Source organism: Tachyglossus aculeatus, chromosome 7 (assembly GCF_015852505.1).
Source record: "Tachyglossus aculeatus isolate mTacAcu1 chromosome 7, mTacAcu1.pri, whole genome shotgun sequence".
Taxonomy (NCBI): Eukaryota; Metazoa; Chordata; class Mammalia; order Monotremata; family Tachyglossidae; genus Tachyglossus; species Tachyglossus aculeatus.
In genome coordinates, this window is record NC_052072.1 from 55,758,945 (window position 1) to 55,778,895 (window position 19,951).

Below are 19,951 nucleotides of genomic sequence, written 5' to 3' on the forward strand. Positions count from 1 at the left end.
GAGCCTTGAAGTCGAGGGTGAGGAGTTGATAAAGGGGAATGGACTGTAATTCAAGTTTTCCTTACTACATGATTCATCAAGAATGTAAACTCCAGGTTGTAGGATAACAATGTATAATGCTGTCATTCATTACATTCACCTCACCTAGAAAAGGTGTGATGTCAACAGTGTTGCTTTGATGTTGGTGGAGATAATTTGCTCCAGACCTCATCATGCATGATCATGTCTAGCCATTTGTTGCTCAGTAAGGTATTTATTTGTATGTCACTATTGAAAGATCTCAGGGATGCATGGCAAGGCCAATCTCACCATTTCTAATTCCCATCTTTGTATTTTCTCCCAGCACCCAGTACAGTGCTCTGCACACAGTAAACACTTAATACTATTATACTATATATATACTTGTTAAGTACTTACTATGTGCCAAACACTGTTCCAAGTACCAAGGTTGATACAAGTTGAACAGGTTGGACACAGTTACAATGGGCAGGAAACCTACCCACCTACCAACTTTGTTGCACTGTTCTCTCCCAGATACTTAGTACAGTACTTTGCACAAAGTAAGCCCTCAATAAATGCCACTGATTGAGCACTACTACTTATGAAAGGCTAAGCTTTATAAATACAGACATATTCATGGTTCCAAATACCACAATACATAAAATATAGAGCTGCATATCTTGCTGTACTCCCTGACTTAGCCCAGGATATGTAAGTCCCAGCAGACATTAAATCTAATGCAGTCTTTTTCTTCAAATGCCGGGGAGTGGTTTCTGACCAATAGTGACTCCATGGACACACCCTCTTCAAAACGTCCCACCTTGTGTCATAATTCAGTAGAGAAGTCAATTACCTCCTTGCTCCTACCTTCCTGTGCTCCCATACTACCCTGGAACTTTGCAAACAGTGATTTGAGGCTCTAATCTTTTACCCACATTTCAAACAGTTGGGTAGATCAATCAATTTACTAATATTTTCTGAGCACCCATTGTCTTCAAAAAGCACTGTACTAAGCACTTGGGAGAATACAATAGAGTTAGTAGTCATGAACCCTGCCCCCAAGGTAATTACCATCTAGCAGGGACACCAGAAATATCTGAGTTTCATTTTGGGTGGAAACAAAGGAGGGAGATGGGTGTGAGGAGGGGCAGAAGAGCTGGAGGAGGGAATCAAAACGGACTGTCATTTTTATACTGCCTCAATTCTATGCTGCCTTAGGCTGACATGGAAAAATCGCCACTCCATCTACTGACCGACCCTGTTCACTGGCCTCCCCAGCCCCTCCCCGCTACTTTCCAGTCTGGTCTCAGTGGCCCCCAGACATGGCCGAAGCGTGAGTTCCAGCTCCCGGACACATCAGCTGTTCCAACCTTGGTCCTTTCCCTGGCTACATCAGGTGAGGCTGCAGCAGCCCCACCTGCCCGACTCATTGCCTCCCAGCCTCCTGACCCCATGCCCATATCCAGAAAATTGAAGTACAGAGAAGTTACTTGCCCAAGGTCCCATAGCAGGCAAGTGGCCAAGTCAAGATATAATAATAATGATGGCATTTATTAAGTGCTTACTATGTGCAAAGCACTGTTCTAAGCACTGGGGAGGTTACAAGGTGATCAGGTTGTCCCACGGGGGGCTCACAGTCTTCATCCCCATTTTAGAGATGAGGGAACTGAGGCCCAGAGAAGTTAAGTGACTTACCCAAAGTCACACAGCTGACAATTGGCGGAGCCGTGATTTGAACCCATGACCTCTGACTCCAAAGCCTGACTCTTTCCACTGAGCCGATTACCTTGTATCTACCCAGTGCCTAGAACAGCGCTTGGCAGTATATTAAGTGCTTAACAATGCAACAGTATTGGTAGATATGTTCCCTGCCCATTGTGACTGTGTCCAACCTGATTAACTTGTATCGGCCCCAGAATTTAGAACAGTGTTTGGCACATAGTAAATACTTAACAAGTAACATATATAAATAAAATATTATATATTATAGTAAGTACTTATTATTATTATTAGAATCCAAGTATTCCGACTCCAAAGCCTATGCTCTTTCCACTAGGCCATTCTGTTTCTTTTCAGGGAAGTTCCAGTCCAGTGAACCAAATCTGACCTTAGGAGAGACCTTCCAGGACAGGGCTGTGGGTCTGTTCCAGTTTGTAGTCACAGTCTAGGAGCCTTGGCCCTGGCGAAGGTAGGGGGCTGGAAGGCACTAGCTTTCCTTGTCCATTGTGAGAAGCAGCATGGTGTAGTGGATAGAGCATAGGCCTGAGAATCAAAAGGTCATGGGCTCTAATCCCAGTTCTACCACCGGTCTGCTGTGTGACCTTGGGCAAGTCACTTCACTTCTCTGTGCCTCAGTTACCTCTGTAAAAAATAGGGATTAAGAGTGTGAGTCCAATGTGGGACAGGGTTTGTGTTCTTGTTCTACCTGATTAACTTGTATCTAACCTAGAACAGGGCTTGTCACATAGTAAAGCACTTACCAAGTACCATAATAAGTAGTCAGTCATAACAGTGGTGCCTGGTCCCAAAGCCTTGTAGAGGCCTTGTGACCCCAGGGCACTGGTCACATGGGAGCATTTCTGAACATTCCTCCTGACCTCTGCCACCTGGAAGAAGATTCCCTCAATAATGAAGGGGCAGTAAAAAAGTCTTTTCACCATAAACAGCAGAAGTGCTGAAACTCCTAAAATAATAATAATAATGGTACATGTTAAGTGCTTACTATGGACCAAATACTGTTCTAAGCGCTGAGGTAGATACAAGGTAATCAGGTTGGACACAGTCCTTGTCCAACATGGGGCTCACAGTCTTAATCCCCATTTTACAAATGAGGAAACTGAGGTCCAGGGAGGTGAAGTGACTTGCCCAAGGTCACACAGCAGACATGTGGCAGAGCCAGGATTAGAATCCAGGTCCTTCTGACTCCCAGGCCCATGCTCTATCTACTAAGCCACACTGCTTCTTCCCATTTCTAGGCCAAAAAGTCTCAGGCGAGTTAAAAACTGAAGCAAACTGTTCTGAGTTCCAACCAAAAATGGGCTTTCCTTGTAAAAGGAAAAATAATGGCTTTGTAAAATACTTGCCAGCAGGCTCAAGGATATGATTTTGCAGTAGAAAAAACTCCATGAAAGTCAAGAATCAGGCTGAGTTTCAAATAAATTCTTTTAACAAGGACTCAACTTAAGACCAAGCTACCCATGCGTCTGAATATTTTAAATTGTCAGTCCATCATTTCTCATCTACAATAGCAAATTGTAACTTATTGTGATCCATCTTCACATTACCATGTCAATAATATTATGCAAATCATAACAGTTAATGTAGCTCTATGAATATTCATTGAAGACCAGTACAAAATTTCAGTGTTTTTGAAACAACAATTTCAAAACTAAAACCGTGGAAATGGTATGCCACTATACTTTGAGGAAAATGGTGCTTAATTGTTATTGTTTGTCCAGAGATTAACAGTATCTGAAATTTTACATTCATATATACTTATTCATATATTTAAGAACATATTCATATATATATGTTTAGTTACCTTTGGGCTTGAAGATTCTGCTACTGTTATTGAGCACTTGATAATCACCTGATCCGCAGCCAAACAGCACTTAAAATTACCTATGTGCAAATAATTATTTAGATTGCTATCTCCCGCTCCAAACAGTAAACATCTTTTTTTTTTCCAATGGTATTTGTTAAGCACTTACAACGTGCCTGGCACTCTACTAAGTGATGGGATAGATATAAGCTAATCATGTTGGACACAGTTCATGTCCCAAGTGGAGCTCACAGTCTTCATCCCTATTTTACATTTCACACCTTATCCTTGAGCCTGAGGCACAGAGACGTGAAGTGACTTGCCTGAGGTCACATAAAGCAGACAAGTGGCAGAGCCAGGATCAGAACCCAGGCCCTTCTGACTCCCAGACTTATGCTCTATCCGCTAAGCCTTGCTGGAAGGGAGGAAATTCCAGGCAGTGGTGAGGACCCGAGCATGGAGATGACAGAAGAGAGCAGTATGAGGCCCAGTGAGTAGGTTAGTTTAAGAGTAACTTAGATTGTGATCTAGAGTGGAAAAATCAGAGGGAGAGAGCTGATCGAGGGCTTTGAAACTAAGGTTCAGGAGTTTCTCCTTGATGCTGAAAGGTATGGCTACCATTGGAGCTTTCTGAGGAGTGGAGAAATGTATGAATATGAAGTTTGTCATGCTCAGCGCTGTTTGGCCATCTATTCTCATAGAACCTTCACTACAGTTGTGTGTGTGTGTGTGTGTGTGTGTGTGTATTTACTAATTTAGCTTCTGCTGCTTAACTTATTCTAATATTTTTGCTTATTTGTATACCCAGTTCATCCACTTGCAGTCATTTACTTTGATTGGCCACCCTTCTTATCCCAATCACTAATAAAGGAATCTATTAAGAGTATCCAAATCATACCTTTGACATCAAGATTTCAAGCACTGTTAGGTAGATTATGAAGAGCTCCATCTTCTTCCTGATGTCCTGCAAAGAATTTTAATTTTGCAACCATCAAACTATGTTTTGGAAAACAATAAATTTCTGCTTTACCAGGTTATTTTACTCTTTTTGGGTTCTAACTCATTTGCTAGATAATGAGATTTTTTTTCCTCCCTGCTATAATGAGAAATAGACTGGATATATTATTTTTGTTCCAAATGGGCTTTTGAGATGGCATCCCAAGGTTGTCCTCCTCCATGTTTTCTCTTGGCAATCAGGAGAACATAGAGGGGAGGTTCACTCATTCATTCATTCAATCATATTTATTGAGAACTTCTAACAAGCGCTTAGAAAAGTACAATACAACAATAAACAGACATATTCCCTGCCTATAGCGAGCTTATAGTCAAAGCTTCCTAGCATCCTTGGACACCCTATGAAAAATCAGAGAATTCATTAAGATCTGACTTAGCATCTCCTGCTCCATCCCAGATGAAGTGGTCCAACTTCAAAGTTAATTAAAGTTAATGGGAACAACAAGGGCAGACTGGATTTAGCAGACACAACTCCACAACATTTGGGAATTTATTTTCAAAAAATTATCTGGAATGGCTTGCAAAATCCTACGAACGCCCTTGCTAAACCAGTACATGTTGTCCCTAGAAGAACATTCTTTACCACCCTCTGATGATCTTCTTTTAGATTTCATTCATTTGATTTTGGGATACATTAAAATACCTACAGTCCTGAGCATCATTTATAACCCATTTTGGAGCCTAAGGTGCTTTTAGCTGATCCATATCTAAATTGGTATCTTTTCTTGCTTGCCAGATGTTCAGTTGACTCCTGGTACTATGTTGTGTATCTTCACTGATCATCAAACCAGTCACTGCCTGTTTAATGAAATAACAAAAAAAGTGTTTACTTATAGGATTTAACCACCTGGTAGATGGAATTCCTCTCTTGTTCTATTCTTCTGTTCCTTGTTATGCCTGTCTTCCTTATGCTTAGAATAGTGCCCAGCACTTAGAACAGTGCTTGGCACATAGTAAGCACTTAACAAATACCATCATTATTATTATTATTTCTTGGACCGAGAATTTTTCCTATTTAAGAGGCATAATCCCCTAAAGGCCAGGAAAGGAACATGGGCCTGGGAGTCAGAGGACATGGGTTCTTATCCTGGCTCTACCACTTGCCCTTTATGTGATCTTGGGCAAGTCACTTTACTTTGGGTCTCAGTATCCTTATCTGTAAAATGGGGATTCAATGTCTCTCTCCCTCTCCCCATTAGACTGTGAGATCCATGTGGTATAGGGATGGTGGCCAACCTGATTCTCTTGACTCTATTCCAGTGCTTAGTACAATATTTGGCACCTAGTAAATCCTTACCAAATACAACCATAATTATCATCCCATAAGACTGTAGGTTAAGAGGATTCTGGCTCGCTAGAAAAAGACAGGTCAGTTGTTTGTAAACAATATAGAGTTCTTCAGAAAAATGCAACATTAAAGTCCAAGCCATTGGTGTTATTCATAAAATTCTAGTTTAGAGCTTGAAAAACAAACTCTTTTCAAAATGAAGAATACTACTACTGGATGACTGCAGTTGCCACACTGATAATCAATCAATTGTATTTATTGAATGCTTGCTCTGTGCAGAATATTGTACTAAGCGCTTGGGGAGTATGTTCCCCGCCTGTAACGAGTTTACAGTCTAGAGGGGGATTACAGTCTAGAGGGGAGAGAAAACTTGATAAAACTTGAATGGTCGTGATAGGCAACTGAGGCATTCCACAGTTCCTGGTTCTTGTCAGACACTGACCTGATAGAGTCTCTCTCTGGGTTACTGAATATGGCTACCAGGATCAACAAAAATCCCAAAATCCTAATTGGACTAATTTAGAAGTAGTCTCCTGGTAAATGACATGGAATTTTTTATAATGGTGGCCAATAATATTACCTAGTTTAAGGACATTATGAACTTTCCCTAAAATTTCAGAGTACACCACAATTCATAAAAGACAATACCTAAACGATGATACAACCATCTCATATGCTTAATACTTAACTCATTTCTTAAACTATCTTGTAGTGGGCAGGGAATGTTTCTACCAACTCTGTTAACATTGTACTCCCCCAAGAGCTTAGAACACTGCTCAGCACACAGTAAGCACTCAATAAATACCACTGGTGATGATAATCTTAGGGTGAAAAATTCCATTTAGTAATTTGACCAATATTGTCTTCCAAAAGTAAAGTTTTCAAATGTTCATTTCATTACCTATGGAGAAGTTTTCAAAGGTTTTGAGGTTAAAAAAAACCAAAACCACCTGGTAACCAGATTGTTTTCTGGTTGCAATGCTGATCTTTCCCCAAGGAGATAAGAACTAGTGGAGATCTGATAAATGGCTGCAGCATCTGAAGAGTGAGCTTCATTAGAATTCTAGGGAATCAAAGTCCCAATTAGGATGTCAAAAATTTAACTGCGGGGGGAATGTTTTGGCGGTAACTTGAACGGAGTTAATAATTTTTACTGAAAGCCTGCCTGGCATGTTTACATGGAGTGTAGGTATCTCCCTACCTAGCATCTTGAAAATGAGGAAAACTATCAATAAAGCATTTTGATTTACTGCAAGTTCAGACTGGGTCAACATGCCATGAACAATTCTCTCCTAAGATGATTAATGTTCCTCTGTGGCTGATATTTATTTTATGTCATGAACAATATAACTACTGCCAGGAATCAGTGAGCTAATATAAGCAGACTCTACTATGCTGATTATATCTGAACCCCTCACAAGTTCTTTTTTTGTCAAAAGACCACCATGCCATGTTCAGCTGTAAGGAGTAAGCATCAGGTGTAATTAAGCAAATACAAATAACAGTAAAGCCATCAGTTACCTCAGAATTTCTGTAGCTCCTAGCATCACTAGTTCTTGGCAAGGATGCCAAAGTGACAGAGCAAATGCCTTCATTATGTACTTCTGAAGACCTTAGTGGTCAGGCCACTGTGGTATAGTTGTAAGACAGTGAGTCTAGGAAGCAGGAAACTGGGGTTTACATGGCAGCTTTGCTACTACTACTACTAGTAGTAATAATTATAGAACTTGTTAAGTGCTTACTATGTGCCAAGAACGGTTCTAAGCACTTGGGTAGATAGAAGTTAATCAGGTTGGACACAGTCCCTGTCTCACATGGGGATCACAGTCTTAATCCCCATTTTATAAAAGTGGTAACTGAGACCCAGAGAAGTTAACTGATCTGCCCAAGTTCACACAGCAGACACGTAGCAGAGCCAGGATTAGATTCCAGGTTCTTCTGACTCCCAGCTCCATGCTCTATCCTCTAAGCCACACTGCTTCTCTGCTAGCATCCTGGGTGATCTTGGGAAAGTTACTGAACCTTTGGGTGCTTAAGTTTCCTCATCTGTAAAATGGAGATCATAACATTTATCTTTATCAGCTCTCTTTTCTTGCTACCCTCCAACTCGTGCTCCTTGCTCTTGGGGTACCCGGGGATGGTGAGCAGGAGTCGGGACACAGCTTGGTCCCTCCCCTGCCTGGGTCAGGTGGTTGTGGCCCAACCAGAGGGATGGGTATTCCAGGGGCTGGGACCAGGGTTCAGGTAGGGAGGTAGGGAGTTGTAGGACCAGGGAGAAGCAGCCTGGCCTAGTGAAATGAGCGCAGGCCTGGGAATCAGAAGACCTGGGTTCTAATCCTGGATCATCCACATGTATGCTGTATGACCTTGGACAAGTCACTTCACTTCACTGTGCCTCAGTTCCTTCATCAGCAAAATGGGAATTCAATACCTATTCTCCCTCCTATATATATTGTGAGCCCCATATGCCTAACCAGATTAACTTGTATCTATCCCAGGGCTTAGAACAGTACATGACACATTCATTCATTCATTCATTGTAATGCTTACTGTGTGCAGAGCACTTTCCTAAGCACTTGGGAGAGTACAGTGTAACAATAAACAGACATATTCACTATTCACAATGAGCTTACAGTCTAGAGTGCTCTGCACACAGTAAGCCCTCAGTAAAAACGATTGAATAAGGATGAGCTTACAGGATACATAGTAAGCACTTAACAAATACAATTTAACAACCCTCCTATCCATCTCTTACTCTGAAAGCTTCCACTCCAACTCAACATTCATGCCTTTTTCCCTTCCTAGACTGCTCTCCTTGGTCAGTCTTCTTCCAATATCATAATAAATATAATAATCATCATAATAATAATGATGATAATAATAATAACAATAATAATACGTGTTTACTAGGTGCTACATTCAAAGCACTGAGAAACACACAAGACAGGCAGGTTGGAAACAGACCCTTTCTAATATGGGGCTGACAATCTACCACCACTCCCACCATAGCCACTGCCTGGCCACCACTTCCACAGCCTCCACTTCCTCCAGAGTAGGCAGAGCCACTGCCTCCATAGCCACCTCCAAGAGAGTAGGATTCTTTTCTCAGCAAGACAGGATGCATGCAGGGACCTCCTGGAGGACACGGATCTTGGCACAGCTTCTACCAGGTCTACTCTTGTAATCCTCCTCAACCTCTCAGCTGCCTTTGACACCATAGACCATCCCCTTCTCCTCAATCCATATCCAACCTTGGCTTCACTGACTCCGTCCTCTCCTGGTTCTACTCATTTCTCTGGCTGTTCATTCTCAGTCTCCTTTGCAGGCTCCTCTTCCCCCTTCTCTAACTGTAGGGGTCCCTCAAGGGTCAGTTCTTCATCCCCCTTCTATTCTCCATCTGCACTCACTCCTTTGGAGAACTCATCCGCTCCCACGGCTTGAACTACAAATTCTATGCGATGACACCCAAATCTATATCTCCTCCCCTGTTCTCTCTCCCCCCCTTAGGGCTTACATCTCCTCCTGCCTTCAGGACATCTCTTCTTGGATGTCTGCCTGCCACCTAAAACTCAACATGTCCAAGACAGAGCTGCTTATCTTCCCTCCCAAACCCTCTCCCTGACTTTCCCGTCACCATGGACAGCACAACCATTCTTCCCATCTCTCAAGCCCACAACCTTGATGTTATCCTTGACTCCACTCTCTCATTCACCCACATATCCAATCTGTCAGCAAAGCCTGCAGGTCTCATCTTCACATCACCAAGATCCGCCCTTTACTCTCCATCCAGACCACTACCAAGTTAGTACAATCACTCATCCTATCCCAAGTGGATTACTGTATCAACCTCCTTTCTGACTTCCCAACCTCCTGTCTCTCTCCATTTCAGTCCATACTTCATGCTGTTGCCAGGATTATCTTTCTACAGAAACATTCTGAGCATGTCACCCTGCTCCTCAAAAATCTCCAGTGGTTGATAGGCAACCATATCAAACAAAAACTCCTCACTATTGGCTTCAAAGTTCTCCATCACCTTGCCCCTTCTTACCTCACCTCCCTTCTCCCCTTCTACATCCCAAACTGCACACTCCACTCCTCTGGTGCTAACCTTCTCATTGTACCTCATTCTCACCTATCCTGCTGTCAACCCCTTGCCCTCATTCTCTGGCCTGGAACGACTTCCCTCCTCAAATCTGCCAAACAGTGATACTTCCCCCTTCAAAGCCCTCCTGAAGGCTCACCTACTCCAAGAGGCCTTCCCAGACTAAGCTCCCCTTTTCCTCAGCTCCCCCTCCCCTCCATGTCAATCAATCGTATTTATTGAGGGCTTACTGTGTGCAGAGCACTGTACTAAGCACTTGGAAAGTACAAGTTGGCAACATATAGAGACAGTCCTTACCCAACAGTGGGCTCACAGTCTAAAAAAAGAGAGAGAGAGAGTAAAAGATAAGCTCTCATCACCTGTGTCTGACCTCTGTTCTGTAAATGGTCTGATTGCCTCCCAGGCAGTGATTGGTCTGAAAGGCTGGTCCTGGAGCCGGGGGTGGGGGGGGCGGTCAAAAGCTTAGCAGTACCCCCACACCCTAAAACCCTCTCCCTCTGCCTTCCCTGTCTCCTACAGGAACACTGGGTGGCACTGAAAATGACTCCAGTGCAAGTTCTCATGGCTCCAGGAAGATCATTTGAAGAATGCTTGCTGTCTAGTAAGCTGTCCCAATTACTAGCATCCCCCTCCCCAAAGGAGCCCTGTGCTCCTCTCTCTAAATGGGTTGGTCTATTCTCATCCCTTCTGCCCACCAACCCAGGCTTCTTCTGCTATCATGATCTAAGTAGCTCCCTCTTTTCACTGGAGAGGAGACCCTAGTTGCCTGGCCTACACATGACTTCCACTCACTCACCCTCCTAGACTAACTCTTTCTGCTAGTCATGACTATTTGACTACCTAAGATCGTCTATTTCCCTTACTCCACCTCGTTGCCAGTGGAAGCCCACTCCCTAGAGAGGAGACTCAATGTCTAAGTCCTCCTTCTTCATAACCAAAAGGGGATCACTCTCTCCACCTTCAAAACCTTGTTAAAAGGACATCTCCAAGCTGGCTAAGCCCTCATTTCCTCCTTTCTCACTCCCTTCTGTGTTACCCTTGCACTGTGGTTTGCACCTTTTATTCATCCTTCCTCAGCCCTACAACATTTAAATACATATCCATAATTCATTTATCTATACTGATGCCTCCCCTTCTAGACTATAAGCTCACTGTGGGCAGAGAACATGCCTATCCACTCTTATACTGTACTATCTGAACCACGTAATTTAGTGCTCTGCACACTATAAGCACTTAATGAATATGATTGATTGATAAGGAGGTGTGCATGTGTATTTATGTGTCCACATACACCCATGCATGCACCCTGGGTTGTGTGGAGAATGACAGTATGACATCATTTATCATCTGCCTTCCTGATTACTGGCTCAATTGCCTTCAGTGATATTACTGTATTATCTTCTAAAATTTCATTATTTTAACCTGGACAATAGTCAGAATAACCATCCCACTGCTGATGAAAGAAAGGTAAGTAAGCCTGCCCAAACTATTCCAGAGCCTGCTATACAGACTCAATTCTCAATTTACTCTCCAAGCCAACTCCAAGAATGGGACAGGATGCCAATGCTCCGCCTGATACAACACTTCTTTGTACTGCAAACAACTTTCATTCCCACTTTTGTCAACTTGGAAATTTTACTTTAAAAGTGAAATCTCCTAACACACTTCACAGAGTCACAGGTTAAAGGAGGAATGATTTTTAATGACATCTTCCTTCTGCCAAAGGAGAAAAAACAGTAACATTTCGAACAGTCAGTGACATCCCTATTCTATAAGAAGGTTTCACACATTAAAAAGCCCATGTGAGGTAGGGCATTGTCAGGACATATACTCAACTGATGCCCGAAGTGATTGAAAATTGCTCCTCCATGGCCTGCCTTTCAATAGGTGCGATTATGACCAGGGAACTGATTCTTTCCAGGAATAACAACATCCCCATTCACAGCAGGATAACATCAGAAGCAGTTGGCCTCTTGAACTTTCTCCAATTGAGTAACAAGTGCCTAATTGCTCTAATGACTGAGAGTGCAATTATTGACACCTACAATTTTGCATGGGACTATAACCGAAGGCAACGGGTAAACTCAATGTGTTTTCAGGAGTACACTTAACCAGCTGTGTGGGCACCTGTCAAAACAACAATACCTAAGGCCAAGCAGAAAAAGCTAGCGACTGTGTCAATTTCTGCATGAAAGTGGTAAGCAAGAAGAAAGCATTTTAATAATAACCTGGAAGCTTATTTTACGCATGAGTTTCTTTCCTCTGATCCACTAGACAAAAATTCCACTCTTGTGACACAGAAAGGAGAGGGGATAAATGAGATAATTAATGCAAAAAATAAAATATATACAAAAATACCAACACTATTACTATTGGCATTCCTGAGAGGCTCAAAAAGTAAGATCCTACCTGACCTCCAACTGAGGCACACACTCCCCATAGGAACAAATTAGCATTCCAGTATAATTTACTGTTTGCCCCCAGAAGTTTTGTTTTTCTTCAGGGGCTAGCATTTAAAATACTCTGACATCAAAAATTAACATTTGCGACTTAGGGATGTCACAGATCCTGGTATCCTCCATGGGTTCAAAAGCAATCAGAATTGGTATCACCTTATACGATGCACCCTATGATGCAAAAATCATTTACACTTGACATTTCACATCTGAAAATAGAGTTGCTGGGTTTTTTTTTACCTGTTCTGTCCAATCTGAAGAAAGTGTCCAGCTCTCATGGAAACAGGCACTTTGATAGTAATATCATCAGAATTAGAATAGTATAACGATGTATTTGTTTCAAAGTTTGTTCATGGAGAACGGTTTCATCTCTAAATACTGTCTTCTGGGCTAATGCTTGTTGAGTAACTTTCTCCCTTACTGTAAAAGGGCTATGAAAAGGCTATTCTTGATTCTTGATATCCAAAAATAGAGGACACTGACATCATATGCATGGCAAGTAACATAACCCAGTGACATCATATGCTTTGCTTTGCAGAAGTATGCCAAATTCACCCAACCACATAGCATTTCTTTGGGGATCTCCTGGCCCCCAGTGTTCTCCAGAGCCCTTACATCCCTCTCCCAGGTCCCTCTGAACACAGGCACCACTTCCAAGCCATGAACTTGAAGACAGCTGTCGCAGTGAAGACAGGCTGCAGAATTAAAATAACATTATCAGAGTATTCAATGCCATATTCATACTGAGCAGGAAAGAGACCAACTGAAAACAGGTCTTAACTTAAATGCCACATCTACAGATTCAGAAAAAAGGAAACCTAAAAGAGGCTGAGTAAAGCAGTGATACCTTCAAAGTTAAAAACTTGCAAAGTGTTGCGAGAGTCACAGAAGAAAGAGGCATGGTATGTTTGACCTGTCAAACAAGATGTGACCCATATAAGATCAGGAAGAGGAAAGTTCTACACTACATAACAGACTAATTTTTTTTTTCTAGAGCCACAAAACTGCTGAAGAAAAATGGTAGAGTTTAAAGAAATACAATTCTAAGTGGGCTGGGTTGGATTTATTTAGAGATGCTTTTTTCACTTAGCTTGTACCATAAAGAGGCATGAGAGAGCAATTCTGAAGTCAGTTGAGAAAACTTTTTTGTAAATCAATCAATCATATTTATTGAGCGCTTACTGTGTGCAGAGCACTGTACTAAGCGCTTGGGAAGTACAAGTCGGCAACACACTGAGACAGTCTCTACCCAACAGCGGACTCAGAGTCTAGAAGGGGGAGACAGAGAACAAAACCAAACATACTAACAAAATAAAATAAATAGAAAAGATATGTACAAGATAAATAAATAAATAAATAAATAATAGAGTAATAAATATGTACAAACATATATACATATATACAGGTGCTGTAGGGAAGGGAAGGAGGTAAGAAGGGAAGGATGGAGAGGGGGACGAGGCGGAGAGGAAGGAAGGGGCTCAGTCTGGAAAGGCCTCCTGGAGGAGGTGAGCTCTAAGTAGGGCCTTGAAGGGAGGAAGAGAGCTATCTTGGTGGATGGGCAGAGGGAGGGCATTCCAGGCCTGGGGGATGATGTGGGCCGGGGGTCGATGGCGGGACAGGCGAGAACGAGGAACAGTGAGGAGATTAGCGGCGGAGGAGCAGAGGGTGCGGGCTGGGCTGTAGAAGGAGAGAAGGGAGGTGAGGTAGGAGGAGGCGAGGTGATGGACAGCCTTGAAGCCGAGGGTGAGGAGTTTTCTGCCTGATGTGCAGATTGATTGGTAGCCACTGGAGATTTTTGAGGAGGGGAGTAACATGCCCAGAGCGTTTCTGGACAAAGACAATCCAGGCAGCACCATGAAGTATGGATTGAAGTGTGGAGAGACACGAGGATGGGAGATCAGAGAGAAGGCTGATGCAGTAGTCCAGACGGGATAGGATGAGAGCTTGAACAAGCAGGGTAGCAGTTTGGATGGAGAGGAAAGGGCAGATCTTGGCAATGTTGCGGAGCTGAGACCGGCAGGTTTTGGTGACGGCTTGGATGTGAGGGGTGAATGAGAGAGCGGAGTCGAGGATGACACCAAGGTTGCGGGCTTGTAAGACGGGAAGGATGGTAGTGCTGTCAACAGAGATGGGAAAGTCAGGGAGAGGGCAGGGTTTGGGAGGGAAGACAAGGAGTTCAGTCTTGGATGTGTTGAGTTTTAGGTGGCGGGCAGAAATCCAGATGGAGATGTCCTGAAGGCAGGAGGAGATGCGAGCTTGGAGAGAGGGGGAGAGAGCAGGGGAAGAGATGTAGATCTGGGTGTCATCAGCATAGAGATGATAGTTGAAGCCGTGGGAGAAAGCTATTAATAAAAATAATAGTATCTCGAGTTTTAATAGTATTTTATTTTCCCAAGCACTTTCACATTCATTCTTACATCCTTTCAACAGTCTAGTGAGAAAGAAAAGAGCAAGTATTCCTTCCATTTCATGGACAAGGCACTGAGGCACAGAGAGGTCAAGTGACTTGCCTGAGGCCACACAGTAGGTTAGTGGCATAGCTGGAACTGGACCTCTGGTCTCCTGGCTCCCAGACTTGGGCAAAAATGAAGACTACAGGAGAAGGATATTATCATGAAGCTTAACCCATATATCAACTCTGCTCTCAAATATGAAAAATATACAAAATATGAAAAGTACTACCACTTTGCCTGTTTCATCTTTGAAGCAATGGTTTTTCCAAAGATGTGCATTTGGGAATCTGAGGTGAACACTTTCCTTTATATTACAAATAACATTTTTCAGGCCATGAGGTCTGAATTTGTGGACACAGCAAATTGTAAGATCGAAGCACTCCTCCACGTAGCTGCAATGACCTTTACAGCATTGAACCTATAACTTGTTTCACCCTATCTAGTGCAACACACGAAGCCTGATTTCCCCAGCATGTTCATTTCATTTTAGAACTCAGCCTGTCTTCGGTGGAAGAATACCAGTTTCTAATTAGCAGAAGGCTAAAGTGCAGGGCTGCTGCTCTGGGTTTACCTGCAGGTAAGGCCTGGCTGAAGTCACATATGTCTTTTGCATACATTATGCAAACAACCAGCATTTACACACAACAATTTGAGCAGAGAGGGCAGAAGAGATAAGGGGGTAAAGAGGGAAAAAGAGTAGAAAAATCCTACTTCGTCCTCATAGGGACTCAGTTGGGTTTGGTTTAAAAATTCTAGCATCCTGACCACAATACCACACTTAACCGGGCAGCTAGAAGGTTTCTGGCAGATTTCATAATCATTCTCTTGGTCAGATAGCCAACATACTTGTCACTTAACCAAAATTGACATTTTAATTTCTTCAAGCTTCTTCCAGCTTTCCTTGCGAGTTCTTGCCTTTCATCAAAGGAGACACTCTTGAATTGTCTGGTTGTTTTGGTGATCACTTTCCTTTTCAGTGCCACATCTAAATCACTTTCTGGCTTCAATGTATGCAATTTGGACTCTGTATCGACAGACAAGGATGAGGCACAAGTATCGTCAACTACAGACAGTTCTGTGGGTTTCACATTTCTGTCTTTCAGTGAATTCCCTTGAGATGAGCTAGCCCTGTTATTCAGCATGTGTTTTGGGGAACATTTATTAGTTTGCCCTTTGACACAAATGGATACATCTTCAGGGTCCTCATTGTTTTCACTTGGGTCCCAAGCTTTAACCTTCTTTTCAAAAGCGTCACTCCGCTTACCGCTTCTTTTGTTTTGCTTGGTGCCTCCTCCATCATTTTTAATGTTTGCAGTGTTGGTGGTCTTGAGGCAAGGAACTGAAGTGTTAAAGGATTTTATACCCCAATGGGGAGTTGACAAATAATCTACACCACCCTTATAGACTTTCACTTCTAATTTATGGTCAATGAATTGTCTTTCCCCACTCCAATATTTCAATGGAGACATAAGGCGTCGACCACTGTAGCTACTGAGTTTAATTTTTTTAGTTCTGAGCAACAGGTTAGTTCTCCCTTCAGTAGAATCAGAGTCATAATAATAAGTTGTGCCTTTCTTTCTAGAGTATTGCACTGAAACTTTGGGGGCTTCTAATGATTTTTTGTTGATCGAAGGAATAATCTCTGTATTACCATCACCACTATATTGTTCAATAGTAACTTTCATGTCTCCTGATTTATCTTGAGTCTCAATTTTTCCTGATCCCCCTATCACATTGTAATTGTCAGCCATTCCTTGTTCTTCAGAGGTTTGTGTTGGCTCTCCTCTAGTTTTCTCTCCTGTACTATTAAGCAAGGTATCATCATATATTCCCCAGTTTTCCAGAGAGCTGAATCTAAGTTTCTCAATGGAGTTCTGTTTCAGAAGAGCTGAATGTGTATTTTCTTGTAAACTACAGCTTTTATCAGGCCATATATTGAGTTGGTTGTTTTCTCTGTGCCCTAAAAGTCCACTATTTTGTCCATCCTGGTCATTAGGATTATCCCAGCATCCTTCAGTACCCAAAGAATTGCTATTAGTCACCCTAAACACCTGATCCCTTAAACCAAGCCGTTCATTTTTATAATCCGTACTACCATCCTTATCCTTATGTGTTGGATTTGGTTGAGATATATACTCTTCCTTCAGTTTCTGTTTCCTTGGTATATGGATCTTGGGGGAAGCAAGCAGAAAGGGACTTAGACATGCAGAGAGGATTTGAGGGTTTCTCTCTGGAGTTCTTTTCACTCCAATTTCTGCTCTGCTCTGCTCACTGCTTGACTGGTCTTTTTCTTCGGGGAAATCGTGGATACAAGATGCACCCTCTGTTTCATACCCTGGAAACTTGATACCGGTCTTAGGGAGGATACAAGTAGGGTGTTCTGTATTAACCACCACACTGCGGGATTTCATGCCATTCATCCCAGCATCTGCAAGAACATTTTGTGAAAATAGTACATTTTTTTGATTAAAGCAACCCTGCCCTTTGGGGGCAAAATCTACTGGGATACATAGTTTTCTAGAGGACATTAATGAAACATGTTTTCCTTCATACTGACTAAAAGAGGAACATTGCAAAGAATGGTTGACCAATGAAAGAGATGCTTCATTCTGTCTCTTCCTCATTAGCCTATACTTCATACGGAAGAAAGTCATGTTGGGGGATTCTGGGATCATCTCCTCTTGTGATCGGTCAACAACATATCCCATTTGCTTTGTAGGTACAATTGAACCTGCATCAAGATTTTCACTTCGTAATCCAATGGATCTTTCCAAATTAGAAGTCAGAGAGAAAGTTGTATTTATTTGACTGGCACCTTCCTCAAGCGACTTGCTTTTTTCCCATTTGTCCTGCAAAGCCTTGATTTTCATCCTTTGGAACACCTTTGCTGGAGATTCAAATGTAAAAGCACTGGAAGCTTGAAATGTCTGGGGAATGAAATGTTTCATCGGCATTCTGACCTGCTTTTGGTGAAAGGCATGTTCTTGGGCTACACTTAGCTTCATTCTAAAGGGATTTTTGGGGTGAGACGTGCATTCTTGACTGAGGTCCTGAGTGATGGAAAGCAGGTCATTGGATTTCAGGTCTGCTGAATCAACTTAGCTCATCTTCAGCTTTGGGGAAAAGAGATAAAAGGCCGTGATACTTTGCTGACTTTTTCAAGGACAGCAGAGTTCCCAAGGGAATATATTGCATGGGGAGTTCTGACAGGCAATGCTGCTCCCCCTGGGGACCGCCTGAGGGAGCCCCCACAGGTCCAGGGATGCCAGGAGGGAACAGGATGGCTGCTATCTTCCTTCAGGCTCAGGGATAGGGCTGAAGAGCATTCAAGAGAGGCCAACGCAACTTTGCTTCATCGTGTTCAATGCCTTGAGCTCCCTTTCACACAACTGGAAGAAATTCTCTCTCCTGCTTGTTTGGGGGTGAGCATGTGCACCTCGGGTCTTGAGATAGGAGCAGAGGAAGAAGAGTTAAGTGCAGTCATAGAGGAGAGAAATAGTTGAGCCCGGTTCTTCTCATTAACTAGGATTTAAAAAAAGCAATTGGAAATTACAATCTCATTCCTTTCACTCAGGTCCTCTCCCCTGTCATGTATCTCAGCCTCTTCCTGACCTTCCACACCAAATCCCTCAACCCATGTCAACTTATCTCCTAACCTCTTTTTTATTCTTATTTCTTTACATGTTTTCTTGTAGTACCAGTACTCCTTTGTAACATCAACTGAAGCAGGTTATAATAATTGTGGCACTTGTTGAACATTTAGTATGTGATAGGCACTGTTCTAGGCACTGGGGTGGATACATGCAAATCAGGTTGGACACAGATCCTGTCCCACATGTGGCTCACAGTCTTAATACCCATTTTACAGCTGAGATAACTGTGGCACAGAGAAGTTAAGTGATTTGCCCAAGGTCACACAGCAGACAAGTGGCAGAGCTAGGATTAGAACTAAGGCCCTTCTGACTCCCAGGCCTGTGCTCCTATCCACTAGGCCGTGCTGCTTCTCTCTCTCCTCTGAAGTAGATAAAAAGATCATCAAATTGAACATAGTTCCTGTCCCACATGGGACTCGCAGTCTAAGAGGTTAAGAAGGGAAAACAGGTATTTTACTCATTTTACAAGTGAGGAAACAAACATAGAGTGGTTAAGTGACTTGCCCAAGGCCACACAGCAGGCAAGTGACAAAGCTAGGATTAGAAACTGAGTTTTTTGACTTCTCAGCCCATACTCTTTCTATTAGGACCTGGTTTACTGACACCATCTACATCCTTGAGCATTCCCTCCTTGCTTTAACCATGTAATCAGAACTAACATCATGTGAGTGGCACTGAGGAATTAAAGAGGATCAAAGCCACTGGAAGCTTTTATTTCTGGATCCCCACTCCTGTCCATACCCCATTTTGCTGCCCAGATCATTTTCCCTCAAAAACATTCAGACCATATTTCCATACTCCTCAAGAAACTCCAGTGGTTGCCCATCCACCTTTGCAATAATAAAAAAACTCCTCACCACTGACTATATTTAATCACCTTGCCCCCTCCTATCTCACCTCACTACTCTCTTACTACAACCCAGCCCGCACACTTCATTCTTCGAATGCTAACCTTCTCACTGTTCCTCAATATCACCTATCTCACCGCTGATCTCTCACCCACATCCTTCCTCTGGCCTGAAATGCCCTCCCTCCTCATATCAGAAAGATAATTGTTCTCCCCCACTTCAAAGCCTTATTGAAGCACACCTCCTCCAAGAAGCCTTCCCTGACTAAGCCCTCTTCTCCTCTTCTCCCACTCCCTTCTCTGTAGCCCTGACTTGTTCTCTTCATTCATCCTCCCTCCCAACCCCACAGCACATATGAATATCTGTATATATCTGTACTTATTTATATTGATGTCTCTCCCCCCCTCTAGACTGTGAGCTTGTTTTGGGCAGGAAATGTGTCTGTTGCTATATTGTACTCTCCTAAGGGCTTAGTACAGTGCTGTGCACATAGTAAGTGCTCAATAAATATGATTAAATGAATGAATTAATGAATCACCACTAAGCACATGACATTCCTTGAATTTTCACTCTTCACTATCCACAGAACACTCACC

At 42.7% G+C, this 19,951-nt stretch overlaps 1 protein-coding gene across 2 annotated transcripts in view; it reads right to left on the reverse strand.

The window, feature by feature from the left end:
* Window positions 1-14,777: 14,777 nt before the first annotated feature.
* Window positions 14,778-19,951, reverse strand: part of LOC119930786 — a 55,050-nt gene continuing 49,876 nt past the window's right edge. For both annotated transcript variants that reach the window (XM_038749452.1, XM_038749451.1), the window contains exon 3: window positions 14,778-18,376. In XM_038749452.1, coding sequence (XP_038605380.1) covers window positions 15,607-17,859 — 2,253 coding nt within the window. In that variant the 5' untranslated portion in view covers window positions 17,860-18,376 and the 3' untranslated portion in view covers window positions 14,778-15,606. The remainder of the gene's footprint in view (window positions 18,377-19,951) is intronic.